Consider the following 20,291-nt stretch of genomic DNA (forward strand, 5'->3'; position numbering starts at 1 on the left):
AAAGTATTGGCTCGGTGCGGAGGCTGCGTGCGGCGAAACCGGAGGGGCTGGCACGGCGCCAATCGCGGTCGGGGATCGGAAAAGGGGGCGGAGCTACAGTCGACCAATCAGCTGCCGGTGGGTGGGGCCTCGTCGTGACCGAGAGGCAATCGATACGCTCCTGGCCAGGCGATGCTTGAGGGGCCTTCCGACGGTATCAGAGATTCGGCATCCCCGATTCAGGACTCTGAAAACCGAGCAACAAGATCGCCGGAGCGCCGCGCCGGGGCTTAACAGTGAAAACTCGTCTCTTCGGGGCTCCGGGGGCTCCGCCGACCTCGTGCAGCTTATAACATCTCCGAAGGTCTAGCCGGCTCCTAGTGCGCGCCGGTTACTCGGGACCTCGTCTCGCCTCGCCTCGGAGAGGATCTTTTCAACGTTTACGCGACCGCGGAACGCCGCTCGGACTCGTTGAGTTCGGTGATCGTTAGTGCCGACCTGAAGTCCCAGTTGGGACCACAAGTTGGGCCAGTTTTCAAGGGACCAGTTCCCGGCTTCCTGTCTGCAACGGAATTGTTGACCACCATGAAGGTAATTTGTCACAAGTCACCAGATCATCCTCCTCTCTTCGCGATTAGCCGCGTCGTTGACGGTGTAGTGTAGATAACGACGAGATCTATGCAATTGACCAATTGGCATCTGAATTTTAACACTATTATTTTGTTATGAAAGTATATCTATGCTCACCTATACACGTGCTAAATATCATCGTCTCACTCGCTTGCATCACGAGATCTGGAAATGTCAGGCGGGGAAAAATATTTTGCGTCTAATTGATGCATCGCAGCGTAGCCTCAGGTATCCATTTTAATTGCAAATTATAACTAATGCCTATAAAGGACTTTGTACGCTGATGGGCAAATTGCAGAAACTTGCAGGGTGTGTGGAGAATGGTTACGCACACATAAATATTTCGCGGGAATGTTTACACGCAACGAGTGGAGCTTCTGTGATGCGGATATGATAGTATTGCGACAGTGACTGTGCAATATACATGCATTAAAATTGCAGAAGCACAAGACACTGATTGAAAATAAAGGAACTGAGGTGTATGAGGCGTGTTGTTATGGAGCAATATAATGCCAGGGATTATAGGCACGTCGGATGATTTGATTGTCTCGTCGAACTGTCAATCAAATGTCGCGGCGAATCATCCAAGCTTTACATAATGTAATATACATGCAGCTAAGCAGTATGACTATAGACGCATCTAATATTTTTCTATCACTGTATAGGACGACTTAGGCGAATATTAGCGTTACGTAGAGTACCTATATATAAGTGTTACGAACGGTATTGCGCAAGATTTTCAAACCGTCAACTGCATACTCATTCGATTCAAATATTCATTCGGCAATAGACAGAGTTCAGATTGTTTAATTCGCGAGTCAAAAAATTAACAAATGTTATTCCGTTTTACTTCAAAGAAACGGGACATGAAAAACTTACAGTAGACGACAGCTCGGACGGAGGGTGAATCATTCTTATTTACTTCTCGTTGCTGCCCCGTCCTCACTGTGTTCATAAAAAACACGATTATTTCTCGTTCCACCATTATTTGCATGCTAACGTAAGAATTCAGTTCGTAACTTATTAAGGTTTAACTACCTAGTGAAAAACTCCATTGAAATCTATTTCATTTTGCAAGCATTATAACTTTGGAATCAATTTAATAGAAAGAATGCAACTTTGGACTCAAAGTCATTCACTCTTTGGGAGACTGAGATGGTGCAGAGTGAGATTTGACTCCATAAGATTTCCTGGAGTGTAATCGTAGCTATTGTAAGTGTCTGACTATACCTACATACAGTGTACCTGTCATTCTCTCATCACGCAACAAAGTCTCCCGTTTCCTACCATGCATACATTATACTTGAATATAGTTGGGGTGTCAGTATTTCCGGTGGAAGGAATAATGAATCGTTGTTCTTGTTTGAATCCCCTGATATCCTGAGGCGGTGCAACTGTTCCATCGTCATTGGTTGGTTATACGTGACAGATAACAACTGGTCGCATTGGATTTGGAAGTGGTTTTCCTACCGCGTGAATAAGAGACAAAAACAAACCAAAAAAAAAAAAAAACATCGGGGCGACAGGATCTCCAGGAATTTAAACCTACGAACAATCCATTCATAATATCATCTTCTCCACCCACTCGCGAATGAGTCGGCAGAAGGGTTGAAGGTTTCTTGGTCAGCGGTTCACGAGGCGCGGTTTCAAATTTTCACGAAGAACCGTCGCTGCGTTGCAACAGAGCGCGATGCGTTGCTGGCTAGTAACACCAACTCGCGAGCGAAAAACCATAACTTTGGATCAGGGAGCGCCATTTTGCGCCATCGTACGAGGAATTTACTGGACCACACACGTTGTACATCATTCTTAATTCCGCGGAACGCCGCGGCCGCGACCCGAAGGGCCGCTCGGCGCCCTAAAGAACAGATTTCGCGTGGGTCGTGCAGGACTACAGGACCGCGTCGCAGCTGTCGCAGGGTTCTTAAATCGGGTAGGACTGAAGGAACGTACGGTGTGGGCGAGATGCGATCGTGCCTTGGTCCGGATCACGAGGAGTTGGTGTCCGAAGAGCGATTTAAATCCCTTGGTAAGTGACGGTCGGTCGGGTCGACGCGGGCCGATCTGATCGAACCGAAGACGTCATCCGGGGCAAAGCTGTTATTGTGATCGATGTTGGGCTTCCGTTGTTACGCAAATATGTAACATCATGGCCTCTGCTTATCCACGTGTTTCGAAATCAATTAGGTACCTACACATATATTGTCTTGCGGGTGTTTGTCGGCGCAGGTTGGAATATTTGCGTGACGCGCTCGTGCAAGTTAGTACAATTCTTGTACAATTAGAATTTCAAACCTTGACCAGAATTTAACGCCTACTTGTATAATATCCTGTTGGATGAATTGGGACATACGTATGATACGGATTCGAGTTTATAATACGCGGAGTTCGAGGGTGATTGGAAATAGCTCTGACGATTTATCTTGGACTAAAGTAAAAAACACCTCGCCTGGTTTTTGATGTACCTACCTGCTGCTTGGAAGAAAAAAGAGAAAAAAAAAACGAAATGATTAAATGAAAATAAAGGGGGAAAACGGTTCCAAACACTCGGTTAAAGTTTATACTTCGTAATTGGTGGCGCCTGATCTTCCATCCGATTCTTTTTACCCAGGACCGAAAATCTTTCGTATGCTGTTGCTGCAGCTGGTAAGTGTGACAGCCACGGAAGCTATCAACTGTAAACTCGCTGATTAACAGTCGGTGATTTGTAAACAACAGCGGTGTGTAACACTCGGACAAATTGTTGACTACACATTATATCTGCAACCAGCCAGCTCCTTCATCTACATACATCTACACGTTATACGTGTGTAATTATGCATGTATGTATGTATACAATGTATATACCTATATATAATATCTAACGCGGTCCGTTCACTTGCTGCAACTTCTTTATTTATGGCGACGCCAGCTTCTCGATAATTCTTTACGCATATCTGCATAAGGGGTATAAATATATACGTGTGCACACGTCGCGTTATTGCACAAACCAAGAAACCAAGAAATCCTTATGAACCCTGCATCGTTAATCGGAAACATTGGAATTGCATGTACCGAATGCGTGCAGTAGTCGAAGATCAAGTCGAGCGAAGATAATTCTTAAATGGATTTCATTGAAATGAGGCGAACTGTTTGTCTCGTCTCGAATAGAATTTTTCTAAGCTCTTTGGCGCGAGACTGATACGCGTATTAATAATGCGAAGTATAGACTGTACGTAACGGCGGCACGTTTTTATACGCAGCTAAAGTTGGAGATGAGGTGTGAGGCGGAGATGAAGGCATGATAAGCATTCCTGGATCAGAGATCGCTCTGAGCAGGTGGAGCTCTTCAGCGCCTTGGTTGAAAGTACGTGTTTATTTATCTACTGAGCTTTGTCTGCTCGAGAACCCTTTCACTTCACTTCACTTCAATTCACTTCATTTCATTTCTCATATCTATATATATATATATATATATATATATATATATACACATATACATGGGTATGTATGTATGTATCTATATACAATATACATACCTATATACATACATCTATGTCGTATAGGAGTAACCTTTCGTTCCGATATTTCTACCAAAGTTACTGCCATGCAGCCGGTTCACCAAGGGCTTCCCTGTTCTCGGGATCTTTTAGTGAGCCATCCGATGGTTTGCTTATCTTTTAAACTACACACACTTGAGGCTCTAGCCGTAAGGCTTGCCGCCAACTCGAGTCAGCTCTCTTTCAGATGCCGCGTACTGCGGTAAGAACTTTCCAATGTGGGCCATGGCTGCACAGCGGCTAGACGAGAATCTAGGAACCTCAGAGAACGATCATAAATAAGCAGAGGTTGACCGTCTCCTTCTTTCCTTTCTTGTCTCCTCTCTTCTCTCCATTCTTTCTCTATTCCTCAACGCACGCTGGAACTCCACTATACGTTGTATATTTTCGAATTGAAAATACATTTTTCAAAGTCTTTCCGCGGCTTTGCTATAAGCAATATCAGAAGAAACAAAAGAATAACAAGTCTCCTCACTTCCGAAGGGGAAAACCTCGGCGTAAACGAATCAGCCGAATCTCAATTTAGACTAGCTATGCCTACTGCGCTCAGATTCCTATAATACTCGTGTATTATACCTACATATGAAGCATATACAACGTATACGCCGAGGGATTTGAGTTAGTAAGATAACTCGAGCTCAAGTTAGCGGGGATCATCCTGAGTTACGATGTATGGATACGGGTACCTACACGAGGTTAATATACTAACAGCTTTTACAATATCGTACTAACACCTTCGCCGAGACGTTAGCTTAACGCGCAACTATTCACTACAAATCCTCGGAATTGTATCACTGCATGTTCCTAATTTCTTCGACAATGTTAAACGATTTCACGCTTACACTATACTCTCTATCCCCAACTCGATTCCGATTTAGACATATCGCGACTCGAATGATGGAGTCTTAGTCGAGCTTCGGTTGCTTGGATATTTACAGAATTGTCTAGAACGCCTAGGAGGGGTCGAACTGACCCTTGTTATACCGCAATCGTTTTCTATTAATAATACAGGTCAACAAACATTTTTTTTTTTTTTTTTGTTTGGGTCTATATTTAAATGAATAAATTTTGATTCTATACATCGAATAATAACGAAGGATTTCGTTTATTAGTTATAAAGTTGGTTTTTGTCTTTTTTACGTTGATGAATAAGTTTTGAAGTTTGGGTGGCAGGAACGTTGAAATAAAAAACGAAATTTTATCGCATAAAAATATTTTTTCATACATTAGTTACGAGGAAGAACTCAATATTTGACATCTAGAAGCTAGATTCAAAATTCGTGTTGACCGGTGTTATTTGTTCTTTTCGGTACTCGGACGATTGTTCTACGGAATTGCGAATCGACGTAGATTATCGAGCATTTAACATTATAAGTATCAACCTTAGTTTGGACACATGGGAAGCTTCACATTTTGGCGACAAAGATGGCTTCTCTTGAGATACGCAGGCATACCTACAACGACTTAAATGGGAATGATAATATCGATGAAGCATGCAGCTGAAACTCTTGGCGTATAATAATCGGCACGCCTGGTTTCTTAATTGTCTCTGATCGAGCAAATACAGTAGCATCGATGCTTGATCAGCTTGATCGGAGAGATGACGTTGTAACGAGCTTGGGCTAATTCGGGCTCTTAAGCGTGACCCACTTGCGAGAATTGGAAGTTCGATACGTTACACGGGTACGATAAAGAGTCTCCTTTCTTCGCGGATTATCCTGCAGTGTCACGGCCCCCCTAAGCCACCCCCAAAAAAGGGTCCCTTCTTGCAGGGCAAATCAACGTGCACTCGCGGTACGAGGGTACTATAGAGGGATACTCCGCGAAAGATTCGAAGTGAACCGTGAAGTGGCAGTAATCCGCAAAGCCGCAAAGCCACAGAGCCGCAGAGCTCTGTGCCCCCGAGGTTCCATTGTACGGGGGACGAAAAGTGATGTGGCTAGGGCGTAAGTCCCGAGGTAGTGCAGTGGATGCCCGTGTGTCTATGTATATTGTGGGTATCTATTAATCGCGACAATGGCGTTAACCCGCGCGTCGGACAAAGGAGAGAACGAAAATCGGATAGCGATTTAAATGGATTTCAAGTGCAGGCAACAGTCGACCGGAGTCTCGGCTCTCGAAAGGCCTGAACCACTGCATCATTCGCATTGTCCCGATCCTCTCGAGTTCTGCAGTGTTGCTTCTCGCGAGGCCCCCAGCATATTAAAGGTATATATCCAGTCCCCGAGGTCCACGCGAGAAATTCACCACGCAGCTGAAGATTTCTGCGAAGGCGTGAAGAGGCGGGTATGTAGAGGCTCGTGCCGGCTATTCGCTTTTCAACTTTATAGACACCCGTGACGACAATGGTGAAAAAGCCTAGGAAACGGCGTCGAGGATGCGAAGCTTTAACGCGCACGGTGCACAGCCTATCATTCGCTCGTCCTCTGTGCACACAGACTCAACAAACTGGCCCACTGTTTTGTGGGCATTTTTCCGTGCCCTACGGAGAGAATGGACCGATGGGCATTGACTTTCGAGGATCCGGAGGGGGCCCACTTTGTCAGGTTGTCACCTGGGCCTAAGATGCGAAAGAAATGGACGGCGAGCCCCGCAGGGCCCAACTCGGGCCGTCACTCACCGCTGCGAACCCGGAGGATACCTTTATGGATATTTTGTACCCGGTCTGCTCTCGTCAATAGGCAGACGGAGTCGGAACGGGGCTGGGGTCTTACGCTGGGAAACTTGTAAAGTATAGGTATCGGTTTCAATGGATGGGCTTCGGTGTCACAGACACTACAGGAGTACAGCAGCCAGGAGGCAGGACCGTGAGGCCCCGGTCGAGCCTCTGAGGACCCCCGAAGGACCCCCCGGCGCGCGGCTTTCAGCCTTGAAACTCATACCGACTTTTGAAAACCGAAGCCGTAACCACTTGAAACGAAGAATGGGATTTCGGCTGTACAGTCATTGGTTTCTAATAATGTAATGATCCGATTTCAGGTTCAACAACTTACTGCACCATCTAATACTCCGCCAGCTCTGCAAGGCTATAGGTATTACACATATACCGATACGTCGACGACGAAGGAGTGAAATCGGAGATGTCTCTTGAACTTAGAACTACTTGTCGAGTGCAACGATTCCAGAATGCTCTCTCTCTCTCTTTTACATGGCATTCTTGAGACAGATCAATGTTTAACGTTGAATTGGGTCACATCTCTTGACTATCCTTGAGGATCCGACCCAAGATTGTCGAATTAAAAAATTGACGCAAATACTGCTTCGAGTAAAATACACTATCGACAATATCCACCTGGTCGGATTCATCGTACCGACATGCGACAGCTCGTAACGTGACGTTTGGAGTAGGTGTGTACAGTTTGAAGAGGTCGTCGATTTTCCTTGATTACAGCAGTAAATGTAAACGAGAATCGAGGTACGTATAGGTACGCGGTGCCCGTTTCGAATAGTGGATAAACACGAAGGTAATACGGGTTTAAGTGGCCATATACGGCCTTTCCAAATATAAATTTCAATACGTTGACAACATAATAACATATGAATTGTAAAACAGTCGACGCAGTGTCTTCGCTTGTATACAGTATACTACAGCTGGCTGCCGGAGTAATCGACGAAATTTTAATCCTCGTCGCGAGCTGAGTAGCGGCACCGGCAGGCAGCATCACCATCAGCAGCCGCGAACGGATCTTTCGGCCCATCTGTCTGTCGGCCCGCGTGCTGCTGGTCAGTGGCCAGCGACCAGTGGTCAGCGACCAGTGGTCAGTGGGCTTGGAAGTCGTCGGTCTTCGATGCGGTCACCCGGTCCATACGGAGCTGGAGTCGTATTTTAATACAATATTTTTTTACCCCCTTTTTTTTCCTTTCTTTTTTTTTTACCTTGGTTTCATTTTTTTCGTATCTTATTTTTCTACTTTTATTCGAGTCGATAGCGAACGGTGTAATACATTACGGGGCGACCCGGTGAGGCTGAGAGGTCTGCCTAGGTAGGTGTGAGCACAAACCTGTTATACCGATCTATGGGACATTTTATCATGGATCTCTGATATGAAAAAGCATATTTTACACTAATAGCCGAAACGGGCCTAATCCTCCAGTTTACGACCCCGGCGTCGTCCTCGCGCTCAACCCCGTCTAGCTCTTTATACGATCTCTATGCAGCCTTGTACTGTTATGAAAAATTTGACCTGCGTACACGCGGTTACGTCTTATCCCTGTGTCCTCACTTATATCCAATTCTTTGTAATAACCACAGTCCTGGATGCGTATATACAGCTTGAACGACGCTGCATTTATCTCCGCCAGGATTAATTACCCGGATTATGATTTTATAGCGGCATCGATGTGTAACGCGTAACGTGTTGTGCAACTTTCGGTCCATCGCCAACATATTGGCCAAGTGGGTTGAATAATATTTTTCCTTCATTTTTTAATTGACGTTTTCATAGTCTCTCAATGGTTTATTTATTCATATCATTGCCTCTGCAGATCCGTAATTTTACCATTTAACAACCATTACACCGTCGTCGATGAATAGTTGCGGGATATTTAACGACAATAAATGCTAAGTTAATAAGGCAATATCTTTCTATCTTGAATTCGATCTAAAATGAATAAGTAAACAAAATCTTCAAGCGTCTAGAATAAATTACCATCTTTCAAACTTGTCATTCAAATTAAATTTCAGAAGCTGAATAACATCTCAGTGCCTTCTGTACATAGCTAAAATAAAGAGAATACATATTTATTGCATTTAATTATCAAAAATAAGTAACCAATATACGCACGTGGTCAAAACTGGATTTTTATACGGAACGATTAGAAACAAATATTACCAAATAGTCGAATGCATTGATCTCATGACATAATAATTACCTACGGTAATCAAATAAATTTAATTCGTGTTATGAAAATAATTACACGAATTTTTGTTCTGCTTGAAAATAAATCGCAGCAGGTCTAAAAATGAAAACAGAAAACCGGTATATTTCAATCGGTTGAACCGGTTTAACTAATTTTGTATTACCGAATGCAAATCCCGGTTCCTGCTTGCGAGTTTAAGCCGATTACAGATAAATGATCAGTGTTCAGTGCATCAGCAACCGCGAGCAACGCGTGGTATTATTCCATACCGGATGCAGAATCGCTGTAAAATTGTAACTAACAAAATTGATTGAATTTAGCGTGGAAAGATCTACTCATCAGCAAATAACGCGGGGCGTGATACAGAAAGTTATTCTCTGCGCGGTGACGCGCGAAGGAAGTGTAAATGAACTGGGTGAACGTGTGAACATTTGGCTGGTTACACGGATCGCTTATGGCTTGGTGGTTAACCATACGTCACCCTGCAGCGGAACCATCGACACAATAGCCTTACACGAGAGTTAGGAACATAATACCATTATAATATTATATATCCGAGTGGTGGTGCCAGCCCCCCTTGTTCAGAATCCATCCCCTGCACGTACCATTCGTGGTCGTGACACACTAAGGGCGTGAAGTTACACCGCGGAACGTCAGATCCGCCATTCCGCACATCCTCTCCATGTTGCGGCACACGCGTGCATATGTTCTTGGCTGCGCTTCCGCGCGCATCGCTTTACACGCAAGCAATACGCAAGCAACGTACCTGCCAAGCACAATGGAAGCCCGCGGGTTTGTACCTCGGAGTCATTTTTCAAATTTTTTATTGGCCTCGCGCCCCGAGCCCCCGGAGTGCAGACGGTTTGTTCTGCAAACTCGAGTTCATTTGTTTATCTATGTGTTTTTTTTTTTTTTGCACCGGTCGTTGTGACTGTCCGATATTATAATCGTGGCTTGTTTCGCACATGCATCGTCTGGTTGCATATCGTATTATAAGTCGAAAACCGCCTGATCATCCAATGAAAAACTTGAAAAATTGATTCGGAAAAATTGTTCAGTCATTCGTCGGTCGTGATTTGCTCTTTTTTTAAAATGTTTATCGCCGCGTGTTTGCGCCGTTTGCCGTGGCGAGCATGAGGCTGCATGCATTCTCCGGGGTTTGGTCCTCCTCCAAAGGACGATTAATCCTGGACCGATCATGCCGCTGTGGTAGGATCATTTTTTATACCACCGATTGAAAGGACCTACTGGAGAGATAGCTTGAGAATTCCGCTTTGCGGCCTTCGACTCGGGCTTTTCACGTGTTTAAACGAATCTTCTTTAATTTCCCACGAAATGAGTTTTACTCGAGAACCGCTTTGAAGGTTGTAAAAAACGATTAAAACGTTGCGTAACTCTCGTTGATCGACCCCGCTGCTACTATACTATAATAAGTATCCATTAACCGAACCGGACGTCCGCCATATTGAATGTTGCGACATTCTACCACGCGGTCTCGGCGACCCTTGACCCTGGGGAAAATCAAAAACGAAAAGTCCCACCCCATCCTCTCCCCTTAACTCTTCGCTCATGAAATGATCCTCGGGACGGTTTTGTTTTCGTTGTACACACCGTGTCAATCCCTTGGGACGATCAATTACTCCGGTCTCGAGGTGGCCGGAGGGTCCTGTAGCCTTATAGTGAGCTTTTGCGCGTGACATTCGACACGCCCATCTCATGGACGATCAAACAACTCGAACAGGAATCGCTGTGTTGGAGCAGCAGACACGCTCACAATTGCTCACACCTTCACGGCTCTGCTCTGTGTGCACGCAACTCGTAGAACCGCTTACCCATGCAGTTGGAGTGCCGCATGAAAGAACATCGGTAGTAGGATCTATCATTCTTTTTTATCCCTGATTTCGCGGATCTACGAGGTACAATCCGAATCGAAAATCGTGAAAACCGACCGGTGCGGTGCTCGGTACAGCAGAAGACAGAGCAACGGCTGCGTAATCCTAAAATCTGTGGTGCCTCGATGGTCAAGCGATGTGCGGGTCCGACGTGTCTAAGTCGAGTCTTTCAGGGTGCGTGAAAGGCGGTGAACACTTCCATACCGCCAATCCTTGGTGTGGGGGACGATGTAAACGATGTAAGGGAGCTGGGGATGGCTTATAACCGAAACCGGGGGTTGAAAAAGAGAGCTGCCGTGGACGGGCTGCGGTTGTGTTAGCGACAGTGTCGCTCGCCGCGGGGTGCCAACTATGTACATTATGTATGGTGGTACATGGGCGCGCGTGTATATTTACAACGACAACGTCCCGGTCCATGGTTTGGCTGAGCGACCAGCTGCTCGACGCAACGCGATGCCTCGAAAATAATTCTGCGCCGGGGTTAGACGCCAAATCGAATTTCCATCAGTTATGGGGTTTTCCCCGACGAAAATCGGTCGCTAGTCTAAGGAGCTACTGCAGGCCTCTTAAGCATTTTTTCATCACATGCTGATGGACATTTTGAGAACTGGTGGTACATAGCACCCTTTCATCACCGGAGTGAAGACCGCTGACGAGGGGATGAATTTGTTGGAACAGATTGACCGAAACGGGTATCGATCAACTGGCGACTGTCATTCGGACGGTTTTCTCCCGGGTCACAATGCTTTCTGCGGGGCGTGTGTGCGGCTCGTTTCCGCGCCATTACCCGACCGCTGTTGTTCCGTTTGCGGGGTGATCGTACGTCACCGTTATATGGTGGCCGTTTTCCAACGTGGTACGACCGTCGACTAGCGAATCCTTTGCTTTTGTTATTTTATTATTTATTATTATTTTTTCTTTATCTCGAGGTATATGGTATAGTAAAGTAGCGTGAGGTGGATTCCTACGGGAAGAATTCCCGTCTATACGAAACGCTGCTGTGGCGATATAATTAATGGCAATAGCAGATGCGGCATTATGAACACGCGGTCACGATCGCTTCCCTAAATCATCCCAACGCGAAAACGAGTTCCTCTTTTTTCAACTTTTTCTTGTCAATTCTTTTTTTGAACGCGCGCGTGCGCTCACCAATGATAGAACAAATCTTGCACCTAAGTCTGCATACCGGGAGACAGAAACGTTCCAAGAATACTCGGGCGAATACCTTGAGTATTGCGTGTCGCGATTTGAAGAAATTTTTTTTTTTCGACAATTCCTCCAAGCTCGATTCGTCATAAAATTCATCTATATTTTTGCGATTACCACTATCTCCAGGAAAATTTTATACGTGATAATGTTGGACACGGAATCCATCGACTTCTGAAACTCCGTTAATTTTCTGCTCTGAAAACCCCAACACGTAGCTACTTTCAGCACGTTTTTCCCCATTCACGCTGCGTAGTGTAGCTCCCTCTAATCCGCAGGCAAGGTATGCTTCGAGGACCTATAAGTGTAGTGGAAACGCCCACGGTAACGCGTGATCGGCTCCTCATTAGCACCTCAGAGTGCGGAGTCCCTACATGGTGAAGAGACTACGTTATATACAGGTATACAACCGTGGCCAGTGTTCAATTCCAGCAGTATTTGCGAACGGTGTTCGTTCGTGTACGCATATCAGGCACGTGTTCCAGGTTCCCGTAAACGTTGTTTCAGTCACGAGGACACAGCACCCCGTCGACAGGCGAGACCAGCCACATTTACATCCGTAGCCTCGACTGCAGGCGCGTTGCAGTTGTCTTCACGTTATTTTGCAAACATCAATATGAAAAATACTAAGAATAACCAAAGTGGACATTCTTTGCTTCCAGACAGAGGTGGAGGACGTCGCTACGGAAGTGTGCACCGGGGCTGGACAGAATGCGGCACCAGCGACGGGGGTTGGCACCGAACTACCTACGGGGACGACGACGATGGAGTGCGGAGGGTGCGGCGACCGGGTCCGGGAGCGAACGGTCCTCTGCGTGGGAGGGCGAACTTGGCACTCACGTTGTCTCAGGTGCTGCGCCTGTGCCAGGCCTCTCCACGATCAGCACTCCTGTTTTCTGCGAGGCATGCGGCTCTACTGCAGGCACGACTACGCCATGTGAGTTTCGGACAGCACTCGTAACACGATTGGGAGTTTCGGGTGTATTGGGATGTCCTGGTAGAACTGTTAAGGATTTTTGAGACCAGTTCAATCGAACCTCGAGGTTTGCCTTGGAAGAATTTTATCTAGGAATTTCTTTTTCGACACTGCACGTACGGAGGTAAGGATGGATGCTCGAGAAGAGTGCGTGTCCGAGTCGCTCGAGGTGGACAATGGGTGGTTGTTCACTCAGGGGCCACGACTTCGGTGCCAGGGGGCGGCCAGGGCCAGAGCCAGGCTATCACAACACAACAATGCAACTTCGGGTGACTTTCGGTCGTAACCAGTGCCTTCGTGCATCTGGTACGGTGACCGTGCACTTACGGGTTGCACGTTGCACGCGGAGAAAAGTACACAGAGATATCCTGCGCTCTGACACGTCCACCAGAGAGAGAGAGAAAGAATGAGCATGGAGTAGATAATGTACGATATTGTTGTAACGTTTACCCTGCACGCGGTCTTTCCACGCATGAATTTGACGCAACGACGTATGGCCGCCGGTCACTTGGCTTGGCATGCGGACTTCTAACGCGTGTTTATCCAACTGTCAATCAGTTTCGACGGTACATCGGTAGATATTGGATAGTATGTTACGGCGTTCTATTATATCTAATCGCGCGGCTCGTATTGCTGCCCATGGAATCAGCGACCAAGGTTGCAGGATACATGTTTCGGAGTGAACCGTCGGAAGGTTCGTGCGGGTTTGAAGGGTCAAGCTGGTCTCGGTATAACTGCAAGTCATTAATTTTCGTGAATATATATGTACGCAGTGCGCTGAACTTTCCTCGGGTCCTTTCTATGATCCTTGCCTAGGTGTATAGAAAATATGGAAAGTGTTTTCGACGAAGAACTTATACATGCGATCGTTTTCTAATTCCTCATCTACGACAGTGGAGACACTGTTGTTTGACCCCCACCGACCGACACGTAACGAAGGGTATAGAATTTTTCTAGTCACGAATTCTTCGAAGCCTGTGTAAACTCTGTGAGCCGTCTCATTCGCCGACTCTACCGAAATGGAATAAAAATAAAGGATAATCGTCCCAGCTTCTCATTATAATAGTGCAGAGACAAGGCCAGGAATATAAACGCGCCTAGCCTTCGACAGCGTGCGTTCAGACAAAAAAATAAATAAATAAATAAAATAAAAGGTGATGCTTCGGTATAACAGGTGTGAATATCCGTACGTCAGAGGTGTATACGCACACCTTTATATGCCAGAGGAATATACACAAGGCGTGAGTCGCTGCAAGGCTCTGGTCCATCAATCATTCGGACACCAAGAGCTGGTTACGGTGGATTAATACGCTGTAAATTACAAAGGCGCAGATCTCATACCTGCACACTACTTTGCTTCGCCGCTTGCGCTAAAGTGTGTAAATATTAAATGTAAGCAGCTTTGCATATAGCCTCCGATGGTCGGGGAAAACTTACTAGGAGAGTGAAATCACCTATGCAGAATACACTCAGATACACTGTTATGATGTATTGTCGCTTTAACTATAATCCGCAACTATAGACACTAAACTCGTGTTACGCGCGACCAAAAATTTTATGCGTAAAAATGCGCGCGATTTGATTAACGTGTCAATAACTTTTCAACGCTCGGTAAATTTTAACGATGAAATCCTTCCTCGCGCATTCGTAGATCCAGCTTCGCCATTCACCGAGGATAAGGTGTCACGAGGATTGTGATTCATGGCCCGTCGCGACGTCGAGGATGCGTGTTTCTTGCACCTTTTGAACCTGCGAAGAGTGCCAGAGCAGAGAGTTGATAGGACGTACGTTTATGGTGCTGGTGTTAAACAGGGAGGTAGTAGACTTCGCTGTGTAGCTGCACAGACTGCGCAGGATTAGAAGCAGGAAATGCGCCCGGGAGGTCCATACAGCTGTATAGAGAAACAGGACGACGGCTTTTCAAACCCATCTTACTTTCAGTAGTTTTGATGATGGTGATGATGATGATGTTGCAGGTCTTCGCTTATACTAGTTGGTGCGTAAATAAAGATGCATTGCTAGAGAGATTATCACTCTATGAATAGACTGCAAAGGACCGTTTTACCTGGATACGCAATTTCGATACATGTAAATGGGATTGAAATAATTAAGTATGTGATTGAGGCAGTTCCGCATATCGTAGAATTTTTCATGACTTCACAAATCCGGGATTTGTCCGTATATACGAGTAAGTTGGTTCACAACGAAGCGCGGCTGCATCTTAGTGAGACGATAATACTACTGCGGAGATTTGTGCTGCTCACTATGCTGGTGAACAATCGCCTTGGCAAGACATCTTATTCAACATTCAAATCCCTTCTGAAGCCAGTCAACCGTTCTTCGGCTTTATCTAGTTAGAGATATTATAGGCGTGGCTAAGCTCGAGTAAAATAACAGAAACAATAGGGTACCCTTGAGGATTAGTCCGTGGTCGGCGGTCAGGTTTGCTCGCGTCATGCATCAGGCAGAATGCCATTTAGACACTCCTGAGGGACGGCTAAAGTCAGCATAACCACTCTGCAGATACGCGGGTTCTTCAATCAAGCCTCCCTATACGCTCGAAAAAACTCTCTTCCGAAAAAAGAGATGCGGAGAGTGACTCACTTGCACCTCTCAATTTTGAAACCATCGATTATCCCTCACACTCCGGTCGCAAGTCTGGATTGAATCTTTACCACGGGCGGAATTTGCGTTCGGGGGTTTTCACCACGTGCGAGAAACAGGAAAGCAGCATTCCAGACTCGAGCAGGTAACTGCACCATCGTCACGGCCGGGATGCTGAATGAATACGTAGAGGTCAGCCCGTCGCAGCGGTCTTTTAATTCGGTTTGGACCGGGACTGGCGAGGCGCATATCGCCGAGTTTGATCAGGGCGGGCTAGGCTTGGCCACCAAAGTAGTCGCGTGGCTTCTCGGTTTTCTTGGTCCCGTCGAGCTTCCTATGGATGGCCCTTCCGACGCCGGATCCGCGGCGCAGGAGCTGCAGACCTGCGGTTCAGGGTGGATGAACGCCGATCTCTGGGATGCACTTTCCATGTTCATGAATATGATAATCGGCTAATGGTCGCTAGTTGTTTAATTACCCTCCGACCAGTGGTGCCCCCGGCGAGCTTTGGCCCTGCTGCATGGCGACAGCCCGCACCCCATTCATCTGGACCCAGGAGGAGAGTCTGGGCTGCGTGCGTGTGTCTTGTTCCCGTGCGCCGGACACGACTACCGTTTACAAAAGCGTAACCGGCGGTAACCTGACCGTGGAATATAGAAACGGAGAAATCTCGACGGCGGAAAGAAAGAATGTGGATCGTTCGAAAATTGGAATCGATCCGATTCGAGCGTCAAGTGAATCCACGGTCTTGCAAAAAAATAACATTCATGTCTGCTCGTCGTGATCCGCTGTTGCGATGCTGTTGAATCATCGCCGACTTTGAAACGACTGAAAAAATATCACCAATGACTAATGCATGGTCGTGAGTTTTGAAGAACAAAGGTTTTTTACTTCAGTGCTGGCTAACTTCGCGGACTCATCCCCGGAGCTGGGTAAATATGTAGGTATTATCCCGAGGGGGACGCCACTGGGAAACGGTGCTGCTGCAATAAACACCGTCTCTTACGCTTTAGCGTTATTTATCTGTTCGTATGTCTGTCTGTCCGTTTCGCTGCTTTCTTTATACAGTCTTATCCGAGAGATATAGCCGCACGCCGTACCCAACTCCTCTACACTCTACCTTCGTCGTGTTCATACACGGGGACGAGGCTGCCCGATATAATGACCGGGTGTGAGTGCAGGTTGGAACGCAACTCGAAGTGCATTGATACATTCATTAGACTCGGCTGCAGCTTCGCTGCCGAGCTGAGGGTGGATTTTAGCTGATCAGAGAAATATCCGCGACGTGCGTGTTATAACGGCTATCGAACTTTGCATAGGCGGAAAGTCTCGTTATTATAAATATTCAGTCGGAATTCAGAACTTGCGATAAAACTTAGAGTTGAGAACCATATATGATGAATTCACGCAGTCAGTGTCGATCACTACATTTACTTGGATATTTCTTTTTTTTGTGGTGTATTTTGTAAATAATTTAATAAGAAGTTAAGAATAATAGTTTCTTTTCTTTGAAAATAATTTCATTTGAATATCGAATGTAGAGTTTTGGTATTTTGGGTCTCTGAGCCATGCTCAAATCTCACGACGTAGAATTTCGAAGTCGCTTCAGGTCAGACTTAATTTGGAGACTAGCGATTTGGCCAAATCGCTGCAGCCAATTAAAACCAAAAATTTATCTCACCTCAGGTTCTAACGTGGTGACATTTTTTCGCTCTCTTTATTTTTCTGCCAGGGCTTTTGGAGCCAAGTGTGCCAAGTGTGGGCGTAGTGTCGGTGCTGGTGACTGGGTACGGAGAGCTAGAGAACGAGTTTATCATCTAGCTTGTTTCGCCTGCGACGCATGTTCGAGACAACTTTCGACGGGTGAACAATTCGCGCTCCTAGACGCGAGGCTTCTCTGCAAGGCCCATTACCTGGACGTCGTCGAAGGCAACAACACTTCGTCCGACGGTGAGCAATGAGCACTTGGAATCGCAGGTGTTACAGTGTCGATTGACTGCAGGCTGCAGTCGTTATCATAATAGATTTCGAGGCCTAGAATCCAGTGGATGCTATTGCAGAGGGCGGCGACTCGGAGAGCGGACACAAGGGTGGCAACAAGGCCAAGAGGGTGCGGACAACCTTCACCGAGGAGCAGCTATCGGTCCTTCAAGCCAACTTCCAGCTGGACAGCAACCCTGATGGTCAGGACCTCGAGAGGATAGCCCACGTCACTGGACTCAGCAAGAGAGTGACTCAAGTTTGGTTCCAGAACTCCAGAGCACGACAGAAGAAGCATTTGCACACGGGGAAGCTGAAGGGTCAGCACAGTGAGTTGGCCCGCGTCTGAATCGGATACGTCAGATTATTTCATTCCCTTTACTTTCTTGCAGTTCATCAGTCACCCCCGAATTCCGCGTCACCAGCCGCTGGCGATTTCGGAAGACACATCAACCTCCACTTGACCTACTCCTTTCAGCATCAGCAGCATCAGCTGAATCAACAGCCGCAGCTCAGCCCGGCTACCTGTAAAAGTCCGACGCCTTCCCTTTACCACAATCATGGTGAGAATTTCTGGGAAAAAAGTTTCACCAAGTTTATCAACTCCGTAATTATTTAGGGATATTTTAGGCAACCGAAATTCAGTCTTCTTACGAATCACCAAGTTACGAGGAAAAATAATGTAAAATTCAGATAATGGTTCGATCGAAGTTTCGATAATCCTTATTATAGGGTTTCAGCGTTCCTGGAAGTTTTACAAGTTTCTTGAGAGATATTGACGAGCTTAGTAATCCAAATGGTCGAGAAGTAATCCAGTGACTTTGCTAGCCAGTTAGATGGGACCATCTTCACCAGGTGAATGTTTTTAATTTCACTTCGCAGGTTCGGAGCAGTCAATGGACGAGTTATCTCAAGACTCGATGATGCTTTCGATGCCAAACGAGGTCTGAGCTGGTGTTACCAGAGGCTGATATCAGATAAATTTTAACAACTGGTAAGAAACTTTCTGTAAATATAACCGCGAAGAGTTTCAGAAAAAATCTCGCGTGTATGTTAAATGTGTTGCGTGAATGTGTATAATAACGTGCGTAGGTATACGCGCGATGGGTATATCGACAAATTTTACCCATACATCGAATCCTGCCGATATATTATAGTAATAATAATAATAACGACGATTATTATTATGAAAAAAATCTAGAAATATTTTTAATCGTTATTTATTGAGAAGATATTGATTCTGTTACAGTAGAATAGTTTTGTATACACGAATACTGCATATTTATAATAGCATAGTTTTCGTAGGGATTGTTACAAGTTCTGCAGCTTGCTCCACCATATAATACAGTTACCTACTCAATCGAATCTCAAGCTTGGGTGAATTTTATTCCTGTTGGTGCACAGCTTTAACGCTTGTAATAATTTACTCCTGTATACGGTATATTACGACACGTTTAAATAGAAATATACGCGTGAAAATATCGCGTTGATACACAAGTACGTACTACTACCTATAATAATATGTATATTATTCAAATTCGAAAGTAATACACGAGGAGAGAACAAGATCCAAGATCGACATATAGAACTAGTATTAATAACAGTAATAGTGATAGTAATAATAGTAATAATAATAACAACAATAACAATCACAACACACTTTGAATCCGCGTTCGCTCCATAGTCGCACCGCTCACGATAAAGTATTTATTTATGGTCCCCTCTACGTATTCAAATACGCAATTGCGTCATTATTACGATACGTTCCAGAGTACGTAACTGACGTAACTAAGGTTCGCGGCACTGATACAGTTGCATTAAAAATCTCGGCCTCTCACCTTGCTTGAAAAAGGTCTGTACATACGTAAGAAAAAAGAAGGAAATTACAATAAATAAATCGGCGAATTAGATTTGACGTACCAATTATTCCGCCTGCCATTATTATATTATACCTGTGTAGAAATTCATCTGTATATGTAAATTTTCGGTGTATATACGTAAATAGCAGGTTGTATACAATACATACATATACATATATATACATACACACATATTATACGGACTAGCCCAATTATAAGATGATCGAAGATTTTATGTAAATATTGTAAAATAAATCAACTGACGAAAATATAAACTATTAATAAATATGTATAATAGGAATATAATAAATGATACATTCAGTTGTTGAACAGACTGCAACTTATAAATGATTTGTATGGTTTCATACGTCTTTTATATGGTTTAAAAACGATGCATGAATTCGTGCAACGATATCGATCTGCAAAAGGTGAGCAATTGTACGTATTTATTCAATAGAAAAATCGCGATACCCGGAAAATGTATATAAATAAATTCGAAAGGAACACAGCGTGCAAATAACTTTCTGAGTAAAGAACAACTCCGCACGTTCTTTGAAGTTAATTGCTATAATTTACTCGGGTGCTACGCGAAGAGGTCGGAGAAGGGAGCCCTGTGAAAGTTTCGAGGAAAATTGAGACACGGAAAATCAAGTCGACCGCAGTAATCAGGGGTTGGTTGACAGGGTAAATGACCAGTTTAACAAACTCGTAAACAGATATAAATGTCTTTTTATTAACAGTACGATTAGTTGACGTTTGTTTTTTT

The 20,291-nt window shown here is 45.2% G+C and overlaps 1 protein-coding gene across 1 annotated transcript; it reads left to right on the forward strand.

The window, feature by feature from the left end:
• Positions 1-214: 214 nt before the first annotated feature.
• On the forward strand, positions 215-19,818 carry LOC124405624 (LIM/homeobox protein Awh-like). Its single transcript, XM_046880661.1, has 6 exons — positions 215-570; positions 12,769-13,043; positions 17,419-17,636; positions 17,747-17,995; positions 18,059-18,229; positions 18,549-19,818. Exons 1-6 carry the CDS (start codon positions 565-567, stop codon positions 18,614-18,616), a joined length of 987 nt encoding a protein of 328 aa, XP_046736617.1. The 5' UTR covers positions 215-564; the 3' UTR covers positions 18,617-19,818.
• Positions 19,819-20,291: the final 473 nt, after the last annotated feature.

Source organism: Diprion similis, chromosome 4 (genome assembly GCF_021155765.1).
Source record: "Diprion similis isolate iyDipSimi1 chromosome 4, iyDipSimi1.1, whole genome shotgun sequence".
NCBI classification, from domain to species: domain Eukaryota; kingdom Metazoa; phylum Arthropoda; class Insecta; order Hymenoptera; family Diprionidae; genus Diprion; species Diprion similis.